Source organism: Rhinolophus sinicus, chromosome 3 (genome assembly GCF_057876585.1).
Source record: "Rhinolophus sinicus isolate RSI-liver-muscle chromosome 3, RSI-T2T, whole genome shotgun sequence".
Taxonomy (NCBI): Eukaryota; Metazoa; Chordata; class Mammalia; order Chiroptera; family Rhinolophidae; genus Rhinolophus; species Rhinolophus sinicus.
In genome coordinates this window covers 201,846,352-201,868,178 of record NC_142503.1, presented here as the reverse complement: position 1 = coordinate 201,868,178, position 21,827 = coordinate 201,846,352, and the positions used below count along the sequence as shown (strand labels likewise).

General features: G+C 58.0%; 2 gene segments (V, D, J or C); both read left to right on the top strand.

The window, feature by feature from the left end:
• LOC109455540 (immunoglobulin heavy constant gamma 1-like) overlaps positions 1-21,827 on the top strand; it is a 138,556-nt gene that overhangs the window by 59,137 nt on the left and 57,592 nt on the right.
• Positions 11,193-20,974, top strand: LOC109455539 (immunoglobulin heavy constant mu-like). The segment is given in 7 exon segments: positions 11,193-11,581; positions 17,035-17,352; positions 17,428-17,766; positions 17,997-18,314; positions 18,438-18,770; positions 20,491-20,606; positions 20,719-20,974. Coding segments are annotated over 7 exon segments (1,476 nt in total).

Sequence of the window (21,827 nt, the reverse complement as noted above, 5' to 3'; positions counted from 1 at the left end):
ACCTCCCCCACCTCCAGAATGAGGTCTGCAGCATCCAACCTCTGCCCCCCTCCTGTCTTTCCAGCTCACTCCCTACACACCCAGGACCCTGGGCCCTGCACCTCTCTCCCCCTCCGCCCACAGGCCCTCCCTTCTCTCCCTGCCTCCTCTCCACTCCCTCTCCCCTCCCCTCCCCTCACCCGTCCCTCTCCTGGACCCTGATCTCAACCCAACTCTGTCACTCAGGCCTGGCACCATGTTGAGCTGGTGGCCACGACTCTTCTTAAAGCTCCTACTCCATCCGTTTCTGGAGCAGACCATCTAGTGCCACCAGTACCCACTGTCCCCTCATCCTTCCCACCTAGCTAAGGGTGGCCACATGAGCTGTGTCTGGCCATTGAGATGTAAATGGGGTCAGCAGGTGAGGCGTCCAGCATGTGGTTTGCCCTCTGCCTTCTGCCCACACTGAGATGCACATGCGATGTCCAGAGGTGACAAGCCCCCTGGCCACCTCCAAAGGACAGCACTGCCAAAACACAGACAGAACCTTCACTTCACACCACTGGCCAGTCGCAGGGACAGGAAGCCAGGAAGCCAGAACCAACGTTCTGAGACGTGACTCAAGACAACATTCCAGAAGATTCTTTAAACTCCCAGAAGAAAAATTACCCAGAGCAGTCGATAGCAGATACATTTTATTAGTCACTGGACTTCAACGCAAGCTGTGAGGTCAGCTCATTAATATGATGGGAACCAATCTAGTCTGATTTCTCAAAATGTAAAACAAAAACAAAAAAAAAGGTTTACCAATGCCTACAAAACACTGTTAGAGAGAAAATACAATCCAAGAACTTTATGCCCAGCATGACTGGCGTTCAAATATACTGTCACACGCACAAACCTGGCGGTCGGGCCCTGCATCCTTCCTTGTTAAGTGAACTTACACACATACACACATATTAATATTAATTATGATAAATATAACTATTTTCAGTTGTGTGTATTATACATGTATGTGTATTTATATATATGAGGTCGGACAATTAAGTTCGCGAACTCATCCTAGAAAAAGTGCTACATACCTCATTGCTGAATATCACTACGGTCACCTTCGAAGTGCCTAGCCCACCCTTCAAAGAAATTTTGGGACTCTTTTTCTGGAATGGCCATCAGAGCTGTCGTCATATTACACTTGATGTCCAGAATGTCATCAAAATGTCTTCCTTTCAATATTTCCTTTATCTTCGGGTAAAGAAAGAAGTCATTGGGGGTCAGATCAGGTGAGCAGGGAGGGTGTTCCAATACAGTTATTTGTTTACTGGCTAAAAACTCCCTCACAGACAGTGCCGTGTGAGCTGGTGCATTGTCGTGATGCAAGAGCCAAGAATTGTTGGCGAAAAGTTCAGTTCGTCTCACTTTTTCACGCAGCCTTTCCAGTACTTCCAAATAGTAAACTTGGTTAACTGTTTGTCCAATTGGTACAAATTAATAACAAACAATCCCTCTGATATCAAACAAGGTTAGCAACATTGTTGCAACAAGTTCACGAACTTAATTGTCAGGCCTCATACACACATTCAGTATGCATAGACTATTGAGAGTAAAATGATTCATTTGAACAAAGATAAACTTTATCCAACCCAGACAAAAATGGAAAGACTCCGACCACTGAGAGTGAAGCCTCGAGCCGCCCGTGGGCACATGTGTACAGGGGGAATGAAAGCCGGTGGCCAGCACAGCAGGCGACCACTGGGTTGGAGTCACATTATAAGCCCTTGGAGCACAGCTGAAATGACAACAGGGGAGCACAAGTGAAATGCTGAAACAAAGCAATTTAATTAACCCCAAGTCTGGCGGGAAAGGATGAATGCAGAGCACGTGTTGGGGAGAGTTTTATAACAGACTACCGATAATGGGATGGACCAAGCTCAGGGGACCCACGAGGCATCCCCAGGGCCATTCCACCTGAGCCCAAGGGAGCAGCAGGGTGTCCCGGGCTGGGTTCCCCGGAAACAACACGAAGACTGCTGCAAATGCTCCACGCCTGGCACCGGGCTCCCCTGGGCTACACCTGGAAGGATGGAGCCGAGAGCCAGGGGCACCAGGAGTGCTGGAGCTGGAAGGACCCCACAGAGCTGCCCTGGCCTTGGGGTCTCCCACACCCAGCCATCACCCCTGGGGTGAGCAGCCCGTACAGGTCACCTCCAGAGGCAGAGCAGGATGGCGAAGGTGAGAAGGTGAGTTGAGTCACAGAAACACCTCCGTGTGGTAGAAACTTCTAGTGTTCGCCTGTATCTAATTCCTCCTCCTGCAGGCACATCTCCCCACATAGCAATTTTCCCTCATCATCCCAGAATTTGTGCAAAGACAACATGTGGAATTTTTTTAATGGAAACTTTCATTTTCAGTGAAACTGGGGAAATTGATACAAACCACAGAATCCAAAATCTAAGTCAAGGCGCAAAAAGCAGCTGACAGTGGGCAGAGGCCACATGGGGGGGAGTGACAGATTACACAGAAACAGTGGCGAGAAGCCTGGTGGCAGCAAAAATATGCTTCCAGGAGATGAGAGCTCCAGGGTTCCACCCCTGTTCGCGATGTGTGCTGCAGAAAAGCCGACAGCGCTGGGCCAGGGAAAGGACTGAAAAGGCCTCGGCCGCTGGAAGCACTCGTCTTCCTGGCAGCAGGACCCGAAAGCCTGTGGGTACGAGGCCTCCAAGGCCGCCCCTCCTTCTGGCCTGAGGAAACACCTGTAGATAGCAGGTCCAGAGCAGCTCAATTCAAGAAGCAATGAGTAACATACCTGAGCTGGAACGGTATTAATTTGTTAAAAACCAGCAAAATGTACTGACAAATGAATACTCACCAGAAAAATATTGCCACAGGGTAAGATGAAAAGTTCGGCCAAGAAGTGCTTCATGCACGAACACAGGTAAGAAAGCAATTGGACTTTGAAGGGAAAGCACGACGCCCAGAAGCAAGTGCTTAGAGAGGAGGCTGAAGTTACCGGGGGTGAAGTGTGCTCTGGCCAAAGGACGTGTCAACGCAAAGACAGCGCAGTGAAACGCAGACACCCGGGAGCACAGACAGGAGCATGGGGACACAGTGCGTGACAGGACATGTGGGCCAGAGACTGGGGAATTGGAGGAGATGGCCGAGGCAGGACCGCAGGCGTGCGAGTGGGGCATCTGGAGGAGGGCGGAGCCCAGCCGTGCTGGGAGGGTCTTCTCTGGTCACGGTGTCCCTAGCCAGTGTGTGTACAGCGTTACCCTGTTTCAAAGAGAGCGTTTGAGTTCCATTGTTAAATATTTTTTTCTAATCTATAATTTTGAGTAGTTAATTATGGAAAGAATTGAAGTGGGTAGCATTCGAAAATGCCAAATCATCAATAAGGGGAAAGCGCTGGCCTCAGATTTCTTACCAGCCACATTCAGCACCACGAGTGATGGGACAGCGCCCAGAGGTTCTCGGGACAAAACACGGCAAATCTAGGGGTTTATATGCAGCCTGTCTGTCCTCCGAGATCAAGGCTGCTGAAGACGTGGATACACTAAGTGTTTGTCAGTGGATGACGGGTAAAGAAGGCGTGGTACGCACGCAATGGAATACTACTCAGCCACGGAAAAGAAGGAAGTCCTGCCACTTGCAACAATGGGATGAACCTGGAGGACATTATGCTGAGTGAGCTCCGTCAGACAGAGGGAGACAAGCACTGCGTGAGCTCCCTCACATGTGCATGTGGAAAAGGCTGAGACAGAAACGGAGAGGGGCGCGGTGGCTGCAGGGCTGGGGGTGGGGCATGCTGTGTAAGGGACAGACTTGAGACCACTACATGAGACGGTCTAATACCCAGCTTGGCACTGTAGCCGACGACACCGTATTGTAAGCCCGAGGTGGTAATGGGCAATATCTTAATTGTTCTCACCGCAGAGAAGAAACGGTAGTTATGTGACGTGACAGAGGTTGAGCCAAGGCTAGGGGGCCGTCGTGCTGCTGTGCGAGCACAGGCTGTGCTCCTCACACTCACCTAGTGTTACCTGTCAATCACATCTCAGGAAAATAAGTAAGTGCTTAACGTAACAAAGGCTCCTGAAAACAGTCTTGAGCATCCCAGAATCTAGGAGACAGGTTTGCATAACCCACACGTGATGAATCTACTAGTGGAAAATGCAGGCCACCCACAGACACTTCAAGAAGCTGGAGCCAGAGAAGGGACAGTGACTCCTCAGTGTGGCTCAGTGCAGGACGAGATGGTGACATTGGCCCTGACAAAGGTGGGAAGAAACCAACACGGGAGACAGACCACCTGTGCGTGGTGGCCTCACTCCTAACAGTGGGCGGCAGAGGACGTCACAGTACAAACAAACCCTAGGACCACAGTGGTACTGGCTGAACCCTGTGACAGAGGATGACAGTGATGGAGGAATATTTTCCTGTGACTCCCCAAATGATGTAGGTGATGTTGGATCCGCCAGCAGTTTCTGGGTGTGGGCTGGGATCCTATCTCATGAGACTGATGAATGGAAACATGGACCCAGGAGAGGCAAAGAGTTTTAAAAAGAGGATAGTTTATTAGAGGCAGGAGGAGAGGTTGCAGCTCCCAAACGGGAGGGGGTCCCGAATGGGAGTGCCTGTGACGGAGGCAAAAGCTCTTACTTTTATACCTTCCCTGCCTGCTTGGGGAAGGGGAGCTGTTTGAAGAAGGGAACTGGCACCTTATAATGAAATCTGTCTCCCAGGTTTGTTCTGCTTGCCCATCCTGAAGGAATCAGCAAAGTAACCCGCTCTTGTCCATCAGATCTGCTCAGTTTGTCAGGCCAAAAGGAATTTTATGATTAACCCCAAGGCCTTGTTACATTATGTCCTGGAGCAAAGGAGTGATTTCAAAACCTGAAGTTTTAGGATATGGCTGTGGTTTCTTTATTTTACCAGGGACCTCCCTGTCTACCTAGGGACATGCTAGCTCTCCTGTATCACCAGGAAAGAGGCAGGTTAGTGAGTGTGATTGTTAGGTAGACAGGGAGGTCCCTGGTAAAATAAAGAAAACACAGCCATATCCTAAAACTTCAGGTTTTGAAATCACTCCTTTGCTCCAGGATACAATATAACAAAGCCTTGGGGTTAATCATAAAATTCCTTTTGGCCTGACAAACGGAGCTGATCTGATAGATAAGAATGGGTTACTCTGCTAATTCCTTCAGGATGGGCAAGCAGAACCAACCTGGTAGACGAATTTCATTAGAAGGCGCCAGCTCCCTTCTTCAAACAGCTCCCCTTCCCCAAGCAGGCAGGGAAGGTATAAAAGTAAGAGCTTTTGCCTCAGTCACGGGGCACCCCCATTCGGGACCCCCTCCCGCTCGGGAGCTGCAACCTCTTCTGCCTCTAATAAACTATCCTGTTTTTAAAACTCTTTGCCTCCCCTTGGTCCGTGTGTCCATTCTTCGGCTTCGTGAGACACGATCCCGGCCCACACCCAGAAACTGCCCGCAGATCCAGGATCGTCTACACCAAGGGAGAGAGAGCCGTGCAGAGCGGGGAACTGATGGTGTTTGAATGGCACCGAGGGCGTTTGGACAGTTACAATGAGAAAGTTACCAGACTGGCAGACTTCGAGAAAGACAACTTGAGATGGAAACTTGTTTGGGGAGCTTAAAAATCGGAGCTATAGTATAAAATAGTAAAACAATATTGAGACCAAACCTATTTGTCCTGTCAGTAAACATGAGTGGTCTGAACACACCTATTAAAGGAGAGGCTTTCAAATCCTAAACAAAACCCAGTTCCACAGCACATGTGTATTACACACGAAACAAGAAAAGTTGAAAAACCTGATAAATTTATGCCAGGTGAATTCAGCTGTTTTCTCCGTGACAGAATGTCAGGCTCTGCGTCACCCTGGGGAAGGAAGTGGGGGAGGGGAGGAGGAGGGTGGAGCAGGAGACGAAGGCGGGGGAGGGGAGGAAGGGGAGGGAACGGGAGGGGAGCTGTTGGCAATGACCAGGTGCTTTTTGCACCTGCCCCTCTCATCACTGTGTCCTTTAATTCTACCTAGAAAGATGCTGTGATCTGTTTTTACAGACAGGGGACTGGAAGCACAGAGCTTTTAATTGACTTTTTCCAGGAACCGCAGTAGGAGGGTGGGACTTAGCTGCTCTCTGAAGACCCTGAAGCCCTCCCCCACCCGTACACACCACTCAGGGTTGGGGGGTGGGACAGGGGTCAGAGCCACTCAGCAGCAGGAGACCCTGGGGGCAGGCTCAGAGTGGAATTCCGTGCGCGTTGCATCAGCTGAGGGGGCCTGTCACCCCGACCCCCACCGCCGTCCTGTCTACCCCCAGACTTCGTCCCCAGAACATCCACTTTCTCTAACAGTGTGGGTTTCTGGAGCCCCAGGAATCCCAGAGCACTTTGCTCCCCCTTCCCTGCTCCCCAGCTGGAAATTCCCGGTGGTAGGACCTGTGTGGCCAATGAGGAAAGACCCTCAGATTCTTTAGTCAACACAACCCTCAGGCAAAACCTGGAAAACTGCCTCAGAAAGGCATGCGGCCAAGTGTGCCCTCACAGTGACAGTGACAGGTGTCTGTCCTGCAGAGGGGGAGCTCCGACCCCGGACCCCACCTAGGCCTGTGCCCCCACTCTGGGTGCCGTTGGTGAGTATCGATCTTACAGCAAAGATGGACGTGAAGGGGGTGTCATGACCTTTGAGACTGAATGTCCAGGTCATTGCACTGGAGGGACGGGCGAGTCCCACTGTTCCCATCAATGAAACCCGCCATGGCCCGTTGACAAAATAACATCCAGCCTAAGAGAAAACTTGTAAGGGTCTATTTGAGCCAAACTGAAGACAATTGCCGGGAAGCAAAGTCTCAACGGGTTGAGAAATTGCTCTGAAAAATGGCCGTTTGCAACTTATTTTATACATTAGAATCAACGGAGGAAGGTTACATGTAACCCATTGGTTACAGATCAAGGGGGGCGGGAGAAAGCAAAGCGGGGAGATCCCTGGGGTTGGATAAAAAGTAAGATGGAGACTCACCCTTCTTTACACTGGGGGGTACAGGGTGGTTAACAGCATTTTACAGCACACAGAGATGGTGATCGGGACTAGAACAACATGAGGGATTCTGTTGTTTCCTGCTGTGGTGTGGTGGGCTGTGCCCCGGGGGATCCGGAAAGGGGATGACTGACATTCCAAGGGTCTGTCATCTTAGATGCAAAAAGATGACAGACAGGCTCACTTAAGGTAGAGTGACCTTTGTCAAGGAAGCTACAGGCCAAGGATGTGACTTCCCACCATGGCCCACCTTAGTTAGGAATCTCTATGTTCACACCATCCTATGTGGTTATTTCCAGTCTCCTGAGCTTGTCAGGTTTAACATGTGGCCCCTTTTCCGTCCATACTCCTCACCCACCAGCAGCTCTCAGGTCTGTGCCAGGCAGGGAGAAGGTGAAAGTGAGGTGCCTGGTGACACATCCTGCCTAGGTCTCTGAGAAAGGAGGGTGTTCCCGCGTCCAGGGGATGGCCCAGCAGATGGGCAGTGAGAGGGCACGTGCCCCTGACCTCTGTCCTGCTGCCACTACAGCAGCCACTCCCCAGTCCTGAGGGAACGAGAACGGCTGAGACAGTCACAGAGGCACCAGCCCGCCACCCGCATGGCTGAGCAGGTTCCCATGCCACCTCCCAGTTCCTGAAAAGACACACATCGCCTTGGTCACCCCACTGTTGACCAGGCCTTTGGTCACTGCAGCTGAAGTTGGTCGACTCCCGGAAAGAACGGGGCAGCTGCACAGGAGCCAGTCACATGGTCAGCGGGCTCTGGACCTACCACAGCAGCTCCAACCCAAGCTAGCACAGTTTTGCCAGGAAGAGGCAGGGACCTCCCTTGAAAGGCCCTAGGAGCTCGGCCAAGGCCAGCTCCTGTCACATGTGGGGGCCAGTAGGACACACGGGTCTGCAAGACTGAACTGCGTCCTCCCAGGCCGGACAAGCCCTGGATGGTGCTCTGCCCTGAATGAAGATGCAGGGCTGGGGCTGGGGCTGGGGGTGGGGGCTGGGGGTAGGCGCTGGGGGTGGGGCGCCCAGGGGAGGACAGGGCTGGCAGGGCATGTGGACACTTCCTTCCACCCCCAGTCAGGAACAGGAGACACTGGACACCAGAGCAGGTGCTTCCTAGAGGGCCTGGGGCAGCCCGTACCCCTTGTCCCCAGAAAGGGAGACAGGAAGCCCCAGAGCAGAGTCCACAGCAGGAAGAGCCTCCAGAGAGGAGCTGGGGGCTTGAGGAAGCCCCACCATAAGCTGTGAACCGCCCGCCGTGAGCCCTGGAGGGCAGGCTTGGACACCAACACTTGCCCAGAGAACAGAACCCCAGCTCACAAGGAGAGGGCAGGCCAGACCCTCCCCTGTCACCTATCTGGGGCTCAGGAGAGCAGAGGCCACCTGCTCTCCCCCCAACTCTGGCTGCACCTGCGGCCCCATCTCTCCAAGACCCAGGGCCAGGACCCTGGGACCCCCGCTCTGTCCCCAGCCCTGGGAGAGCTGCCCTCCGCCCTGTGATGCTGCTCACCAGCCCCCTGGGCTGGCCAACCCTCTCTCAGCACACAAGCCTGCTGCCCAGGGCAAGGCCATCCTGCACACCGCACCAGACGGAACCTTCTAGAGCGAGGCTTTCAGCAAGCCCTCTGGGCTTTTGGCCTCTTTGCTGGGCCCTCAGGCCACCTTCAGACCCAGCCACCTCAAGCCACCTGTGCTGTCCAAGCACCCGGCCCAGCCTCAGGGTCTGACCTGGGCCTTTCCTCTGCCTGGAGTCACACACGTGTGAGCACGCACAGACTGCTCAGTTGTGTTCACTCACCCCCGCCCCCCAGAAGCCTTCAGGGCGCCATCACCCTGTGTCCCCAGCAGTGGCCTGTGGTGAGCACACCGGCCAGCTGACAACTGGTCCCTGGGAGCCGTGCAGCTCTTCCTCCCCAGGGGCCCACACCTGCTGGCCCTGTGAGTCCCAGCACCCACCCCCAGGTCTGACAAGGGGCCAGCAGACCTCCCCCCCTCTCCTGGGGCCCCTCAGGGTGGGGGGAGAGCAGCCTGTGCAGATGTGGGGGAGGATCCCCTCCCCACTGCCCTCCTGAGACCCCTCCCTGAGGACCAGCAGCCCGGGGTGACCGGGAGGGAGCCTGCCCTGTGGGCTTAGCACTCTCTGGGGCTGAGGCCCTGAGGACCCCCACGAGGCCGCAGCAGTGGGAGTTGTCCACCCTGCAGGTCAGCGGTGACATGGGGCCCCAGCAGCCCCCTCCCTCAGCCCCCACCCCACCGCAGGCCTTTTCTGCAGCTGAGAACACAATTCAAATGCAGGGGATGTGAGAGGGTCTGCAGGCCCGGCCTTGAATGTACTTATTTCTGAAGACAAGTAAAAGGCACGGGGTGTTTGGGTCCCCCTGTGCTCTGCGGCTGACCTGCCCCCTGCCCTCAGCAGGGCGCTCAGCCCTACCCACCTCGCCCCACTCCAACCCCCGGGGTTTTGGCTGAGCTAGAAACCACAGTGCTAACTGGAACCACAGTGATTGACAACTGTACAAAAACCTGGCCAGCGACCCCAGGGCAGCCGGGGACCATCCTCCAGGGCTCACAGTCAGATCCACAAGGGGGTCCCATAGGAGCCTGTGATGGGGACCAGTTTCAGGCTGAGGGACGGGGGAGGAGTGGCATGGGTGGCAGCCTGGTCAGGGGTCGGGAGGGGTGAGCAGGGAGACATGACCTTGTGAGACCAAAGCAAGTCAGGTGTGAGGAAGGATGTCCAAAGCCAGGCTGGGGACTGAGGGCAGGAGGCACCTGGGAGACGGGGGCTGGGCTGTGTTCAGGCAGACGGCAGACTTTCCGGCTCCGGGGCCCCAGGGGACCCTGGCTGCAGGGTTCTGAGGCCTGAGCGCGGTCTGCTCACCGTGCCTATGCCTACTTGGAGCACTGGGGCCAGGGCAGCCTGGTCACCGTGTCCTCAGGTGAGTCTGCCCTCTGCTCTGGTGTCTGACCTGGGGAGAGCGGGACACAGGTGTGCCAAGCCCTGGGCTGTGTTTGGTCTCAGGGGAGGGACAGGAGCAGGGTGCATTTTTGTAAGGGAGAAGCAACCAGAAGGGTGCTGTGCTACTGGTACTTCGAGCACTGGGGCCAGGGCACCCTGGTCACCGTCTCCCCAGGTGAGTGTCCCCTGCTTCCCCCCCAAGATCTGTGGCCATGGGCAGGGACACGAGCTGTGTGCCGTGGGCTGGGGCCCACGAGGCGGGTTCATGTCTGAGGGGGACCAGGGACTGTGTCCTTGTGTGATGCTTTTGATCCCTGGGGCCAGGGCACCCTGGTCACCGTCTCCCCAGGTAAGTCGGCTTCCTTTCTGTCTCCCTGTCCTGGGGCTGGGACAGCAATTTCCCGGTTCCCGGGTCTACGTGGGCCCTTGGGCGTCCCCAGGGGCCGCTGCTGAGGTGGTCGGTTCTCTGCTCTGTGGCCGGCCTTTCTCAGCCTTTCTGGACCGGGGCCTTTGCTCTGGCCGGTGCGGGTGGGGTGGACTGCGCGTCTGGGTCATGGACACCTGAGGAGACAGGGTTTGCTGTGGTGGCCGAGCGGTGGCCAGGGGGGCTGGGTTTTTGTACACTGCCTAGCGGGGCCCGTGGCAATGTGACTACTTCGACTACTGGGGCCAGGGGACCCTGGTCACCGTCTCCTCAGGTGAGTCGTCACAACCCTTCTCTCCTCTCTTTCTCTGGGAGTTTTTGCTGCATTTTGTGGGAAATGAGGGTGTCTGGGTCTCAGGTCTAGAAGGACTGGGGCCAGCCTGGGGGGCTCAGGAAAGGGACCGGGAGGGGACCGTGGCTGTCATGGATGAGGACAGGAGATGCAGACCCCCTCCCCTCCTGGGCTCTGCAGCCAGGGGTCTCGGCCATCCTTGGCCCCCTGGATCCCCTGGTCCCCTCTGCCCTCACCGGGCGCGTTCTGAGGTGGACTGAGGCCTTAGCCGGGCACAGTTCTTGCCTGGGGTCCCAGCATAATTGTCACAATGTGACAACCGGTTTGAATACTGGGGTCAGGGGACCCTGGTCACCGTCTCCTCAGGTGAGTCTCACCCCTCTCCACTCTAACTGTACTTGGGAGGTTCAGGTGTCAGAGACGGCGAGGCATTTTGGAGATCAGGAAAGAGAGCTGGGGAGAGGGGCCCCGTGAGTGGGGCTGGAGACTGATCTTCCGTCCCCAAAGATGGCCGCAGAGTGGGGACTGTGGCTCTTTTGGTGGCTCTGGATTCCCAGGGCAGCAGGACTCAGTCGTCTGGGGTGACTGAGTTCCAGTCCGGGGTGATGGTCAGAGGGCCCAAGCAGCCAGGGGTCTGCTTTCTGAGGGGCCAGGCCGCATGTGGGGTCTCTGGGCAGTCGGGGACGGCCAGCAAAGGGCTCCAGGACCCCCCCGACACCAGTGACTTGGGTGGTCGGCTTTCATGTGCCGCCTGGAGATGGGTGATGCCGGGCCGCGCCCCGGTTTTTGTGGGGTGAGGATGGAGGTTGGACCATTGTGATTACTATGCTATGGACTACTGGGGCCAGGGGACCCTGGTCACCGTCTCCTCAGGTAAGAATGGCCCTTCCTGGGCTTTTATTTTCTGCTCCTTTTGTGGGATTTTCTGGGCATCAGCGGCTGGTCCTTGGGATGTGTCCCCGGGGGGCCCAGGCAGGCTGGCTGGGACTCATGGACTCAGACCCTCTTGATTTATTGACGCCTTTGGGAAATTGGAATAATTCCCCATGTCCCAGACAATCACTGAGCCCCTGGGAGAGGGGCTGCCGGCTTGAGGGCCATGTTGGGGTGAGAGGCCAGGACCCCACACCCGGGGCCGGTGGGGCTGTGGCGGACGTTGGCCGTTGGGGCCCCAGTGTTGGTGAGAAGGGCACCTCGCACTGTTTGTGGAAGCTGAGGACAGCACTGTGAGTGACTTCTGTCCTGGCTGGGTTTGGAGGGACGTGTGGCCCTGGTGTCGGTGACAGCGGGTGCAGTGCCCGGAGGCACCTTCCAAGAGAAAATGGTGCGTCCCTCGTAGGAGGCGGGCTTGCTGGATGTGGAAGGACAGCATATCTTGAAAGTGGCTCTTGAGAAAAGTAGTGAAGGAAATTGTGACTTTAAAATGTGAGAGATTTTCAAGTATATTCAATTTTTTAATCTTATCATTTAATTAGAAATCGTGTCTTTCTTGAGTTGACAGTGGGGCAAATTTGGCAAAGAAATGGTGATTCGGGACTGTCGGCCCCAAGTCAGGGCTGACTTTTCACAAAAATAAATTAAGCGTATTTTTTAGATTAGTTGCGGGACCCACAGGAGACGCTGGGGCTGCACACCTGCAGCTGGTGGCAGGAAGCGGGAGTCTATTTTAGGAGCAAGAAAACACGATTAGCAAATTTATGGTCTACGGTTATGAAGAGGTGGTTTCGGGGGCTTTTGCCCAGCTCACTAATCTGAAAGTGTCCCACTGAGCAAAACAACACCTGGGCAAGGTGCCCACAGAAACCAGAAGGTTCCTTTTTTAACTATTTGGGTTTAACTCTTCAGTTTCAGTTTACCAAGCTCTCATTTATAGTCATTTTCAAAGTCAGGTGTTTAAGAAATTAAAGTCATAGGGACCATTTACCAATGTGTTTATGTAACTTTAATTAGTTACCCTTGAAGTGGTCGTTCTTCTCCACGTGGTCCCGGGCCCCACGCTGTGCTGACAATAACGGTCACAGTTTTTAAAGGCACCGATTCTCTTTTCCTCTGATGAAGAAACACTTTGATGTTCTGATAAAGTTGCCGTGGTTTCAGTATTTTTTAAGACCACCCTTCAAGTATTCATTTAAGGACCAATTTTGGGTGTAATCTGTGTTGTTGTCCAAATTATTTCAGTGAAACATGCTAGTCAGTGGATTAGGAGGGAACCCAGCCAGGTCTCGAGTCGGAAGGCGCAGCTCAGAGGGCTGCGAGGACACCTGATCTGCAGGGCCGCTGAGGGTCTGAGGGGACCCGGTCCCCGCCACCCCCCTGGCTGGGGACGTGCAGCCATGGCCTCTGCCGCCGGGCCAGCCCTCTAGCCCTGGGCGTAATGGATTTGGAGGACTTGCTCCACAACGAAGACCCCACAGGACTTGCGAGTGAGGCGCTGAGCTGGTGAGAGATACGGCCCCTGCTGCCTAAGACGTTGCACGGGCACTTTTTGGACGTTTCTGCTTCCATTTGAAGGGGACTCGCGGGTGCCTGATTGCCCAGCGAAGGCAGAGGGGCTGCTTTATGTGAGTCCCTCGAGTGGCTGTTGTCTGGGTCAGTCCCATGACACTTTTCTAAAGGAGCATTGGGAGCAGGGGTGCCCAGCTCCTGGTTAGACAGCTCACGACGACGTTGGGCTCAGGCGGCCACACTTGGTTTTACTCGTAAATGTGGCTTTGGCGCCAGGTGGTTGTCATGCTTTGGACGTAGCCCGCGCCTTCTAAAGAGCTTTGTGCCAAAGAGCAGACTTCTAAGTGGCAACTGCAGACACATACACTTTCTGGCCGTTTCTAGTGATGACTTTTCTCTCGAGGGAATGCAGTTAGAGTCAGAGGCTGACGGTAGACTTGGGGAGGAACATGGGTGAGGCCGTGTGCCCGGGAAGGGGAGGGAGGCACCGCGGGAGGACCCCGACCTCTCCTGAGCCAGCTTGCATTTGTCCTTAAGCAAACGCCCCAATTCTTGCAAGAGGTTTTAATGATTTTAAAGTTGCCCAGAAGTGTTGTGACCAGCCAGCTGAAGGATGGTAGTGATTCATGCTGCCTGGGAGCCAAGAGCAGCTGGGGCTGGGGCTGGCGCCGGGGATGGGGGTGGCCAGGGGGAAAGGCAGGAGAGGGCCCGGCAACGGACTGAGCCTGGGCCAAGCCCAGCTGTGAGGCATTCCTGGGTAACATGGCTTCAGCTTAATTGAGCAGGTCTCTTGCTCTGACCCCTCTTGACCAGAATTACTGGGTTTTCCGGGATGTACTGAGCTGCCCAAAGCAGGACTAAACTGAACTAGACGAAACCAGTTTGAAATGGGCTGACCTGGGTGAGCTGAGCTGGGCTGGGTGAGCTGGGCTGGGTGAGCTGAGCTGGGTGAGCTGAGCTGGGTGAGCTGAGCTGGGTGAGCTGAGCTGAGCGGAGCTGGCTAAGCTGGGTGAGCTGAGCTGAGAGGAGCTGAGCTGAGCTGGGTGAGCTGAGCTGGGTGAGCTGAGCTGGGTGAGCTGAGCTGGGTGAGCTGAGCTGGGTGAGCTGAGCTGAGCGGAGCTGAGCTGGGTGAGCTGAGCTGGGTGAGCTGAGCTGGCTGAGCTGGGTGAGCTGAGCTGAGCTGAGCAGAGCTGAGCTGAGCTGGGTGAGCTGAGCTGGGCTGGGCTGGGCTGGGCTGGGCTGGGCTGAGCTGGGCTGGGTGAGCTGAGCTGAGCTGAGCTGAGCTGAGCTGAGCTGGGCTGGGCTCGGTGAGCTGAGCTGGGCTGAGCTGGGCTGGGCTGGGCTGGGCTGGGCTGGGTGAGCTGGGCTGGGCTGGGCTGAGCTGGGCTGAGCTGAGCTGGGTGAGCTGGGCTGGGCTGGGCTGGGTGAGCTGAGCTGAGCTGGGTGAGCTGGGCTGGGCTGGGCTGGGTGAGCTGAGCTGAGCTGGGTGAGCTGAGCGGAGCTGAGCTGGGTGAACTGAGCTGAGCTGGGCTCGGTGAGCTGGGTGAGCTGGGCTGGGCTGAGCTGAGCTGAGCTGGGTGAGCTGAGCAGAGCTGGGCTCGGTGAGCTGAGCTGAGCTGGGTGAGCTGAGCGGAGCTGGGCTGGCTGAGCGGAGCTGGGTGAGCTGAGCAGAGCTGGGCTCGGTGAGCTGAGCTGAGCTGAGCTGAGCTGGGCTGAGCTGGGTGAGCTGAGCTGAGCTGAGCTGGGCTCGGTGAGCTGAGCTGAGCTGAGCTGAGCTGAGCTGGGCTGGGCTGGGCTGGGCTGAGCTGGGCTGGGTGAGCTGAGCTGAGCTGAGCTGAGCTGGGCTCGGTGAGCTGAGCTGAGCTGAGCTGAGCTGAGCTGAGCTGAGCTGAGCTGGGCTGAGCTGAGCTGAGCTGAGCTGAGCTGAGCTGGGCTCGGTGAGCTGAGCTGAGCTGAGCTGAGCTGAGCTGAGCTGGGCTGGGCTGGGCTGGGCTGGGCTGAGCTGGGCTGGGTGAGCTGAGCTGAGCTGAGCTGAGCTGGGCTCGGTGAGCTGAGCTGAGCTGAGCTGAGCTGAGCTGAGCTGGGCTGAGCTGGGCTGGGCTGGGCTGGGCTGGGCTGAGCTGAGCTGAGCTGAGCTGAGCTGAGCTGAGCTGAGCTGAGCTGAGCTGGGCTGGGCTGGGCTGGGCTGAGCTGGGCTGGGTGAGCTGAGCTGAGCTGAGCTGAGCTGGGCTGAGCTGAGCTGAGCTGGGCTGGGCTGGGCTGGGCTGAGCTGAGCTGAGCTGAGCTGAGCTGAGCTGGGCTGGGCTGGGCTGGGCTGAGCTGGGCTGGGTGAGCTGAGCTGAGCTGAGCTGAGCTGAGCTGAGCTGAGCTGAGCTGAGCTGAGCTGGGCTGGGCTGAGCTGGGCTGGGCTGGGCTGGGCTGGGCTGAGCTGGGTGAGCTGAGCTGAGCTGAGCTGAGCTGAGCTGAGCTGAGCTGAGCTGAGCTGGGCTGAGCTGGGCTGGGCTCGGTGAGCTAAGCTGGGCTCGGTGAGCTGAGCTGGGCTGGGCTGGGCTGAGCTGAGCTGAGCTGAGCTGAGCTGGGCTGGGTGAGCTGAGCTGAGCTGGGTGAGCTGGGCTGGGTGAGCTGAGCTGAGCTGGGTGAGCTGGGCTGGGCTGAGCTGAGCTGAGCTGGGTGAGCTGAGCGGAGCTGGGCTGGCTGAGCGGAGCTGGGCCCGTGAGCTGAGCTGAGCTGGGTGAGCTGAGCGGAGCGGAGCTGAGCTGGGCCCGTGAGCTGAGCTGAGCTGAGCTGGGTGAGCTGAGCTGGGCTCGGTGAGCTGGGTGAGCTGGGCTGGGCTGAGCTGAGCTGAGCTGAGCTGGGTGAGCTGAGCTGAGCTGAGCTGAGCTGGGTGAGCTGTGCTGAGCTGGGTGAGCTGAGCTGGGTGAGCTGGGTGAGCTGAGCTGGGCTGGGTGAGCTGGACTGGACTGGGCTGGGCTGGGTGAGCTGAGCTGAGCTGGGCTGGGTGAGCTGAGTTGGGCTGAACTGGGCTGAGATGGGTGTTCTGAGCTGGGTGAGCTGAACTCAGGTTGGCTGAGCTGAGCCGGGCCGAGCTGAGCTCAGCTGAACTGGACTAGTCTGAACTGGAAGAGCTAAGATGGGCTGAGGTGGGCTGGGTGTCTAAGCTGGGTTAACCACAGGGGGCTGAGCTGCTTGTCTCAGGTGACTCTGATGATCGCTTTCGGCTGGATTCACCTGGCTGGGCCATGTGGGTCTCGTTGAGCTAAGCTGGCCATGCAGGACTGTGCTGGTCAACAAAGAGCTGACCTCAGTGACCTGGCTGTGCTCAGTGAGCTGAGTCTGTATCTACCCCTCCCATCACACACACACCCTCCCTCGGACCCAGAAACACAGTGCTGGCTCCAGTGTGGCTGAACCAGGGGCAGTGAGGGCTGGGTTGGCAGGGGCTCCTGTCCTCTCTGGCAGCTAGCTGCCTGGAGCTGTCACTGTGGTGGGGCTGAGCGTTACAGAGAAGGCAGAGCTGGCCCGGGCCTGGGCCTGGGCCCTCCTGAGCTGGGAGCTGGGTACCAGTGCCCCTGGATGCAGAGATAGCCGTGCTGGGGAGGGAGGGCCAGACCTGCCAGCTCCAACAGGAAGCACCCCCTGTCTCCCTGTTGAGAGCGGGGCTCCTGCAGCAGCACCCCCGACACCCCCTGCCGCCTTCTACCAGGACCCTGGCCTCAGCACAGCAACTTGCCACGCTGTTGACCCATCTGGCCAGGACCTGGAGGGGCAGTCGCAGGCCGATGGAGGGTCAAGAGAGCCCGCAGAGCTGGCCTCACCCCTGGCGGACAGAGCATGGGAAGACAGCTCCTCACCCCTTCTCTTTGTCCCCTCTCGGTCCTCAGCGAGCGCGTCGGCCCCAGACCTCTTCCCCCTCGTGTCCTGTGAGAGCTCCCCGTCCGAGGCGAGCTTCGTGGCCATGGGCTGCCTGGCCCACAATTTCCTGCCCGACAACGTCAAATTCTCCTGGGGCTACAAGAACAGCACCGAGATCTCCACCCAGGTCATCAAGAGTTTCCCATCGGTCCTGAGAGAGGGCAAGTACATGGCCACCTCTCAGGTGTTCCTGCCGTCCGCCGAGGTCCTCGAGGGCACAGATGAGTACGTGATGTGCAATGTCAAGCACGAGAATGGCAACAGGAACGTGAAAGTGCCCATCCCAGGTGAGGTGGGGCCCAGCCCTCGGCCCGGCGGGGGGGACGGGACAGGCCCGGCTGACGTGTGTCCTCTCACTGCAGTGACAGAAGATGTGTCCCCCACCGTGAGCGTCTTCATCCCGTCCCGCGACTCGTTCTCCAGCAACAGCCCGCGCACGTCCAAGCTCATCTGCCAGGCCACCGGCTTCAGCCCCAGGCAGATCTCCGTGTCCTGGCTCCAGGACGGAAAGCGGGTGGACTCCGGCGTCACCACAGACAAGGTGGAGGCCGAGGCCAAAGGGCCCGGACCCCTGACGTTCAAGGTCACCAGCAGTCTGACCATCACCGAAAGCAACTGGGTCAACCAGAACATGTTCACGTGCCTCGTGGAGCACAACGGGCTGAGCTTCCAGAAGAACGTGTCCTCCACGTGCAGCTCCAGTGAGTGCTCCTGCCCCAGGCCCCGGGCGGGGACCCCCAGCACAGAGGCGTCTACTCAGGCTCAGCTGCTCCCCAAGCCTTAGCTTCCCGGAGAGGCCGAGGGCAGCTGGGGGCCACCTGTCAGGAGCGGGCCTGGCACCCCCTCCAGCAAGACCCCGGGCTCAGCTAAGTGGACAGTGTCGCCTGGTTTCAGGTCCCCTGGGTCACTCAACCCACTCTGCTGCCTCCAGGTACCTCCAGTGGCATCACTGTCTTCACCATCCCCCCGTCCTTCTCCGGCATCTTCCTGACCAAGATGGCCAAGCTGTCCTGCCTGGTCACAAACCTGGCCACCTACGACAGCCTGACCATCTCCTGGACCCGCCAGAATGGTGAGGTTCTGAAAACCCACGTCAGCATTACCGAGAGCCACCCCAACGCCACCTTCAGTGCCACCGGAGACGCCACCGTGTGCGTGGAGGACTGGGACTCGGGCGACAAGTTCACATGCACAGTGACCCACACGGACCTGCCCTCACCACTGAAGGATAGCATCTCCAAGCCCAAAAGTAGGCCTGCCCTGCCACCCTCTGCCTGGGCCCTGCCCAGCCTTGGGGTCTGGGGATGCCCAGGGCAGGCCCAGCAGGGCCTGTGCCCCTGACCCGAGCTCACCGCTGTCTCTCCTCCCACAGATGTCATCAAGCACATGCCCTCCGTGTACGTGATGCCACCAACCCGGGAGCAGCTGAGCCTGCGGGAGTCGGCCTCCATCACCTGCCTGGTGAAGGGCTTCTCACCCCCTGATGTGTTTGTGCAATGGATGCAGAGGGGGCAGCCTTTGTCCTCTGACACGTACGTGACCAGTGCCCCGATGCCCGAGCCCCAGACCCCGGACTCCTACTTCGTCCACAGCATCCTGACCGTGAGTGAGGAGAACTGGAGCGCTGGGGAGCCCTACACCTGCGTCGTGGGCCACGAGGCCCTGCCCCACACAGTGACCGAGAGGACCGTGGACAAGTCCACCGGTAAACCCACCCTGTACAACGTGTCCCTGGTCCTGTCTGACACAGCCAGCACCTGCCCCTGACTGCCGGGCCACCCCTCCAGGGTGCTGCCCAGAGCCTCTGGCTGACCTGTCACTGTGCGTGCTCACGTGCAAACTGACCGTGTCCATGGGGTGAGATGTTGCATTCTATAAAAATTAGAAATAAAAAGATCCATTCAAAAGATGCTGGTCCTGACTGAGCAATGCTCTTGCCTGCTGGGGCCACGGCTGTGCTGCCCGCCCCCCCGCAGACCACCCCCACCTCCCCCAGTGCGGGCAGCCCCTGGCCCTTGCAGAGTCCTCACGGCACACAGCACCCATGCTCACCGCTCCTCCAGCTGCTGCCACGGCCACACAGGCACACGGGTGTGCTGCACACATGCACAAACATGTACACACGTGGACACAGACACAGGCACACATGCGATGGACATGGGCACACAGACACATGTTCACATGCACACACGTGCACACCCAAACACGTGCACATGGAAACACAGATGCAAGCTCACAAATGTGCACATGTACAAACATGCACACGGACACATGCACACGCATGGACATGGACACATGCAGGCACACCCATGGGCACACACACGCACTGGGACGCCAGCCCTTGCACACCCTGTCACTCAGCAAATCTTGGGGCTTCGCACCTGCTTATTGCCCAGGCACTGCTTGTTCTGTCAGCTTGGGGTGCAGCCATGGGCCCAGCCTGCACTCTGACCAGGCCACCAGCCTAGCCCAGGGCAAAGGGCTCCGAGGGCCAAACCCGGCCCTTGTCCAGGTCCTGATGGAAGCAGCAGGCCCCAGAACCCACCTGTGAGCAGAAAGAGCTGGAGCCCAGCCTGGAGGCAGGGAGTTGCCCCTGCACACAGCCAGCCCTGGAGAAGGCGGGAAAGGGGACGGCCTGCAGTAGCGAGGGCCGGGTCCGAATGGGGGCTCCTTGGCTCTTCCTAGATACCCCACACCCCTGGCCCTTGGGGGGCCTGAGTTCCAGACACACTCAAGGGCCCCTCTGTGCAGGGGCTGCAGACCCCAGTGAATGGGTCAGCCTGTCCATCCCACATCACTCTCCCTGGGGCCTCAGGTGTGGGTCTGACCCCTCAGTGCCTGAGCCATGAGTCCCAGTGGGGCAGACGAGCCAGCTAGGGCCCCACACGGCCCCTCACACGTTCCCACCATTCCCAGAAGGAGAAAGAGAGTGAGAGTCCCACTGAGGAAGCAAGGTGGGGGCCCCAGACATCTGCCAGCTCCAGCCACAGGTGACAAGAGGCCCAATCCCAGCCTGTGAGCCCCAAGTGGCCCTGGCTGAACGTCCTCTAGAAGAGTCCAGGACTCTGGGACCACTCCTCTGGGGTCTCCACCTCCCGCCCCAGGCCAGGCCTCAACCACCCCTATCTCTGCGCTGCTGTCATGCTCTCTGCACCCCAGGGCTGCTAGGACAGGTACAGGGTCCGCCTGCTCAGCCTTGGCCCTGCTTGCCTCTGCCCGGCTGTCGGGGGCACAGCTGGTGCCTGGCTGAGACCCAGACTGAGCCCAAGCACTCCCACCCCCACATCACAGTCTCCGCACTCTGCTGCCCCTCCCCGCCCAGCCCTCCTGGTGGGCAGCACAGCCAGGGCCGTGGGCTAGGAACATGGGTGGCCTGGGGGCTCTGCGGTGTGTGGGAACTGAGCCCTGTGCTGTGTCCTCTGCAGAGGGGGAGGTGAGCGCCGAGGAGGAGGGCTTCGAAAACCTGAATACCATGGCCTCCACCTTCATCGTGCTCTTCCTCCTCAGTCTCTTCTACAGCACGACAGTCACCCTGTTCAAGGTAGACTGGCGGGCGGTGGGAGGGCAGAGCGCGTGGCACAGGCCTGGTGCCTCCACCCCCACCTCCGTTCCCAGCCAGGAAGAGTGGCTCATGCTCTCTCTGTTGCCTGCAGGTGAAGTGACCCACCGAGACGAACATGGAGACCAAGGAGATGGAACCAAGAGGGGCGCCTGCCGCCTTGAGCCCGGGGCCCCGGCATGCATGGCGGGTCCACCTGTCCTCAAACCTCCCCGTGCTGCCCTGCAGCTTCCGCTCTAAGAAGCAGGCTTCTGTGCACACGGCCTGCAGCCATGGACTCTGCCCCACAGCGCCTTGCAACGTCCGCGCTTGTCACCCTGAAATAAACATGTATATTTTATCTTGCGAAACTGCTTCTTCAAGGTTTTTTTCCCTAAACCACTTTCCTTATGTGTTGTGCAGGCATCTTGACAGGTGAGCCTGACTCAGAAGGGCACATGGGAAAGGGAGGTCCGGTCTGCACAGGCCTGGGGATGTGCGGGAGGGGCCCAGGTCTGGGCTGGTCCAGCCTCATGAAGGAAGACGGCTGAACAGGAGGGTTTCCAGGTCTGCTCTCCCAACAAGACCTGAGTCAGAAACCAGGCTGGGCCCCTGCGTGCTGTCAGCAGGGCCTGTGCCCAGGTCACCGTCACACGGGTTGTCGCTGTGCCCAGGTCACCATCACACGTGTTGTCGCTGTGCCCAGGTCACCATCACACGTGTTGTCGCTGTGCCCAGGTCACCATCACACGTGTTGTCGCTGTGCCCAGGTCACCATCACACGTGTTGTCGCTGTGCCCAGGTCACCGTCACACGGGTTGTCGCTGTGCCCAGGTCACCGTCACACGTGTTGTCGCTGTGCCCAGGTCACCGTCACACGGGTTGTTGCTGTGCCCAGGTCACCGTCACATGTGTTGTCGCTGTGCCCAGGTCACCGTCACACGGGTTGTCGCTGTGCCCAGGTCACCATCACATGGGTTGTCGCTGTGCCCAGGTCACCGTCACACGTGTTGTCGCTGTGCCCAGGTCACCATCACACGTGTTGTCGCTGTGCCCAGGTCACCGTCACACGTGTTGTCGCTGTGCCCAGGTCACTGTCACATGCATTGTCACTCTCCATTGCCATCCTGACAAGCGTGGCCACTTTGCACTCTTGTCCTAACCGTGGCAGCGTGTGTGTGGTGTCTCACTGAGGTCCAGGGAGAGTGCTGCGTGGTGTGTGCC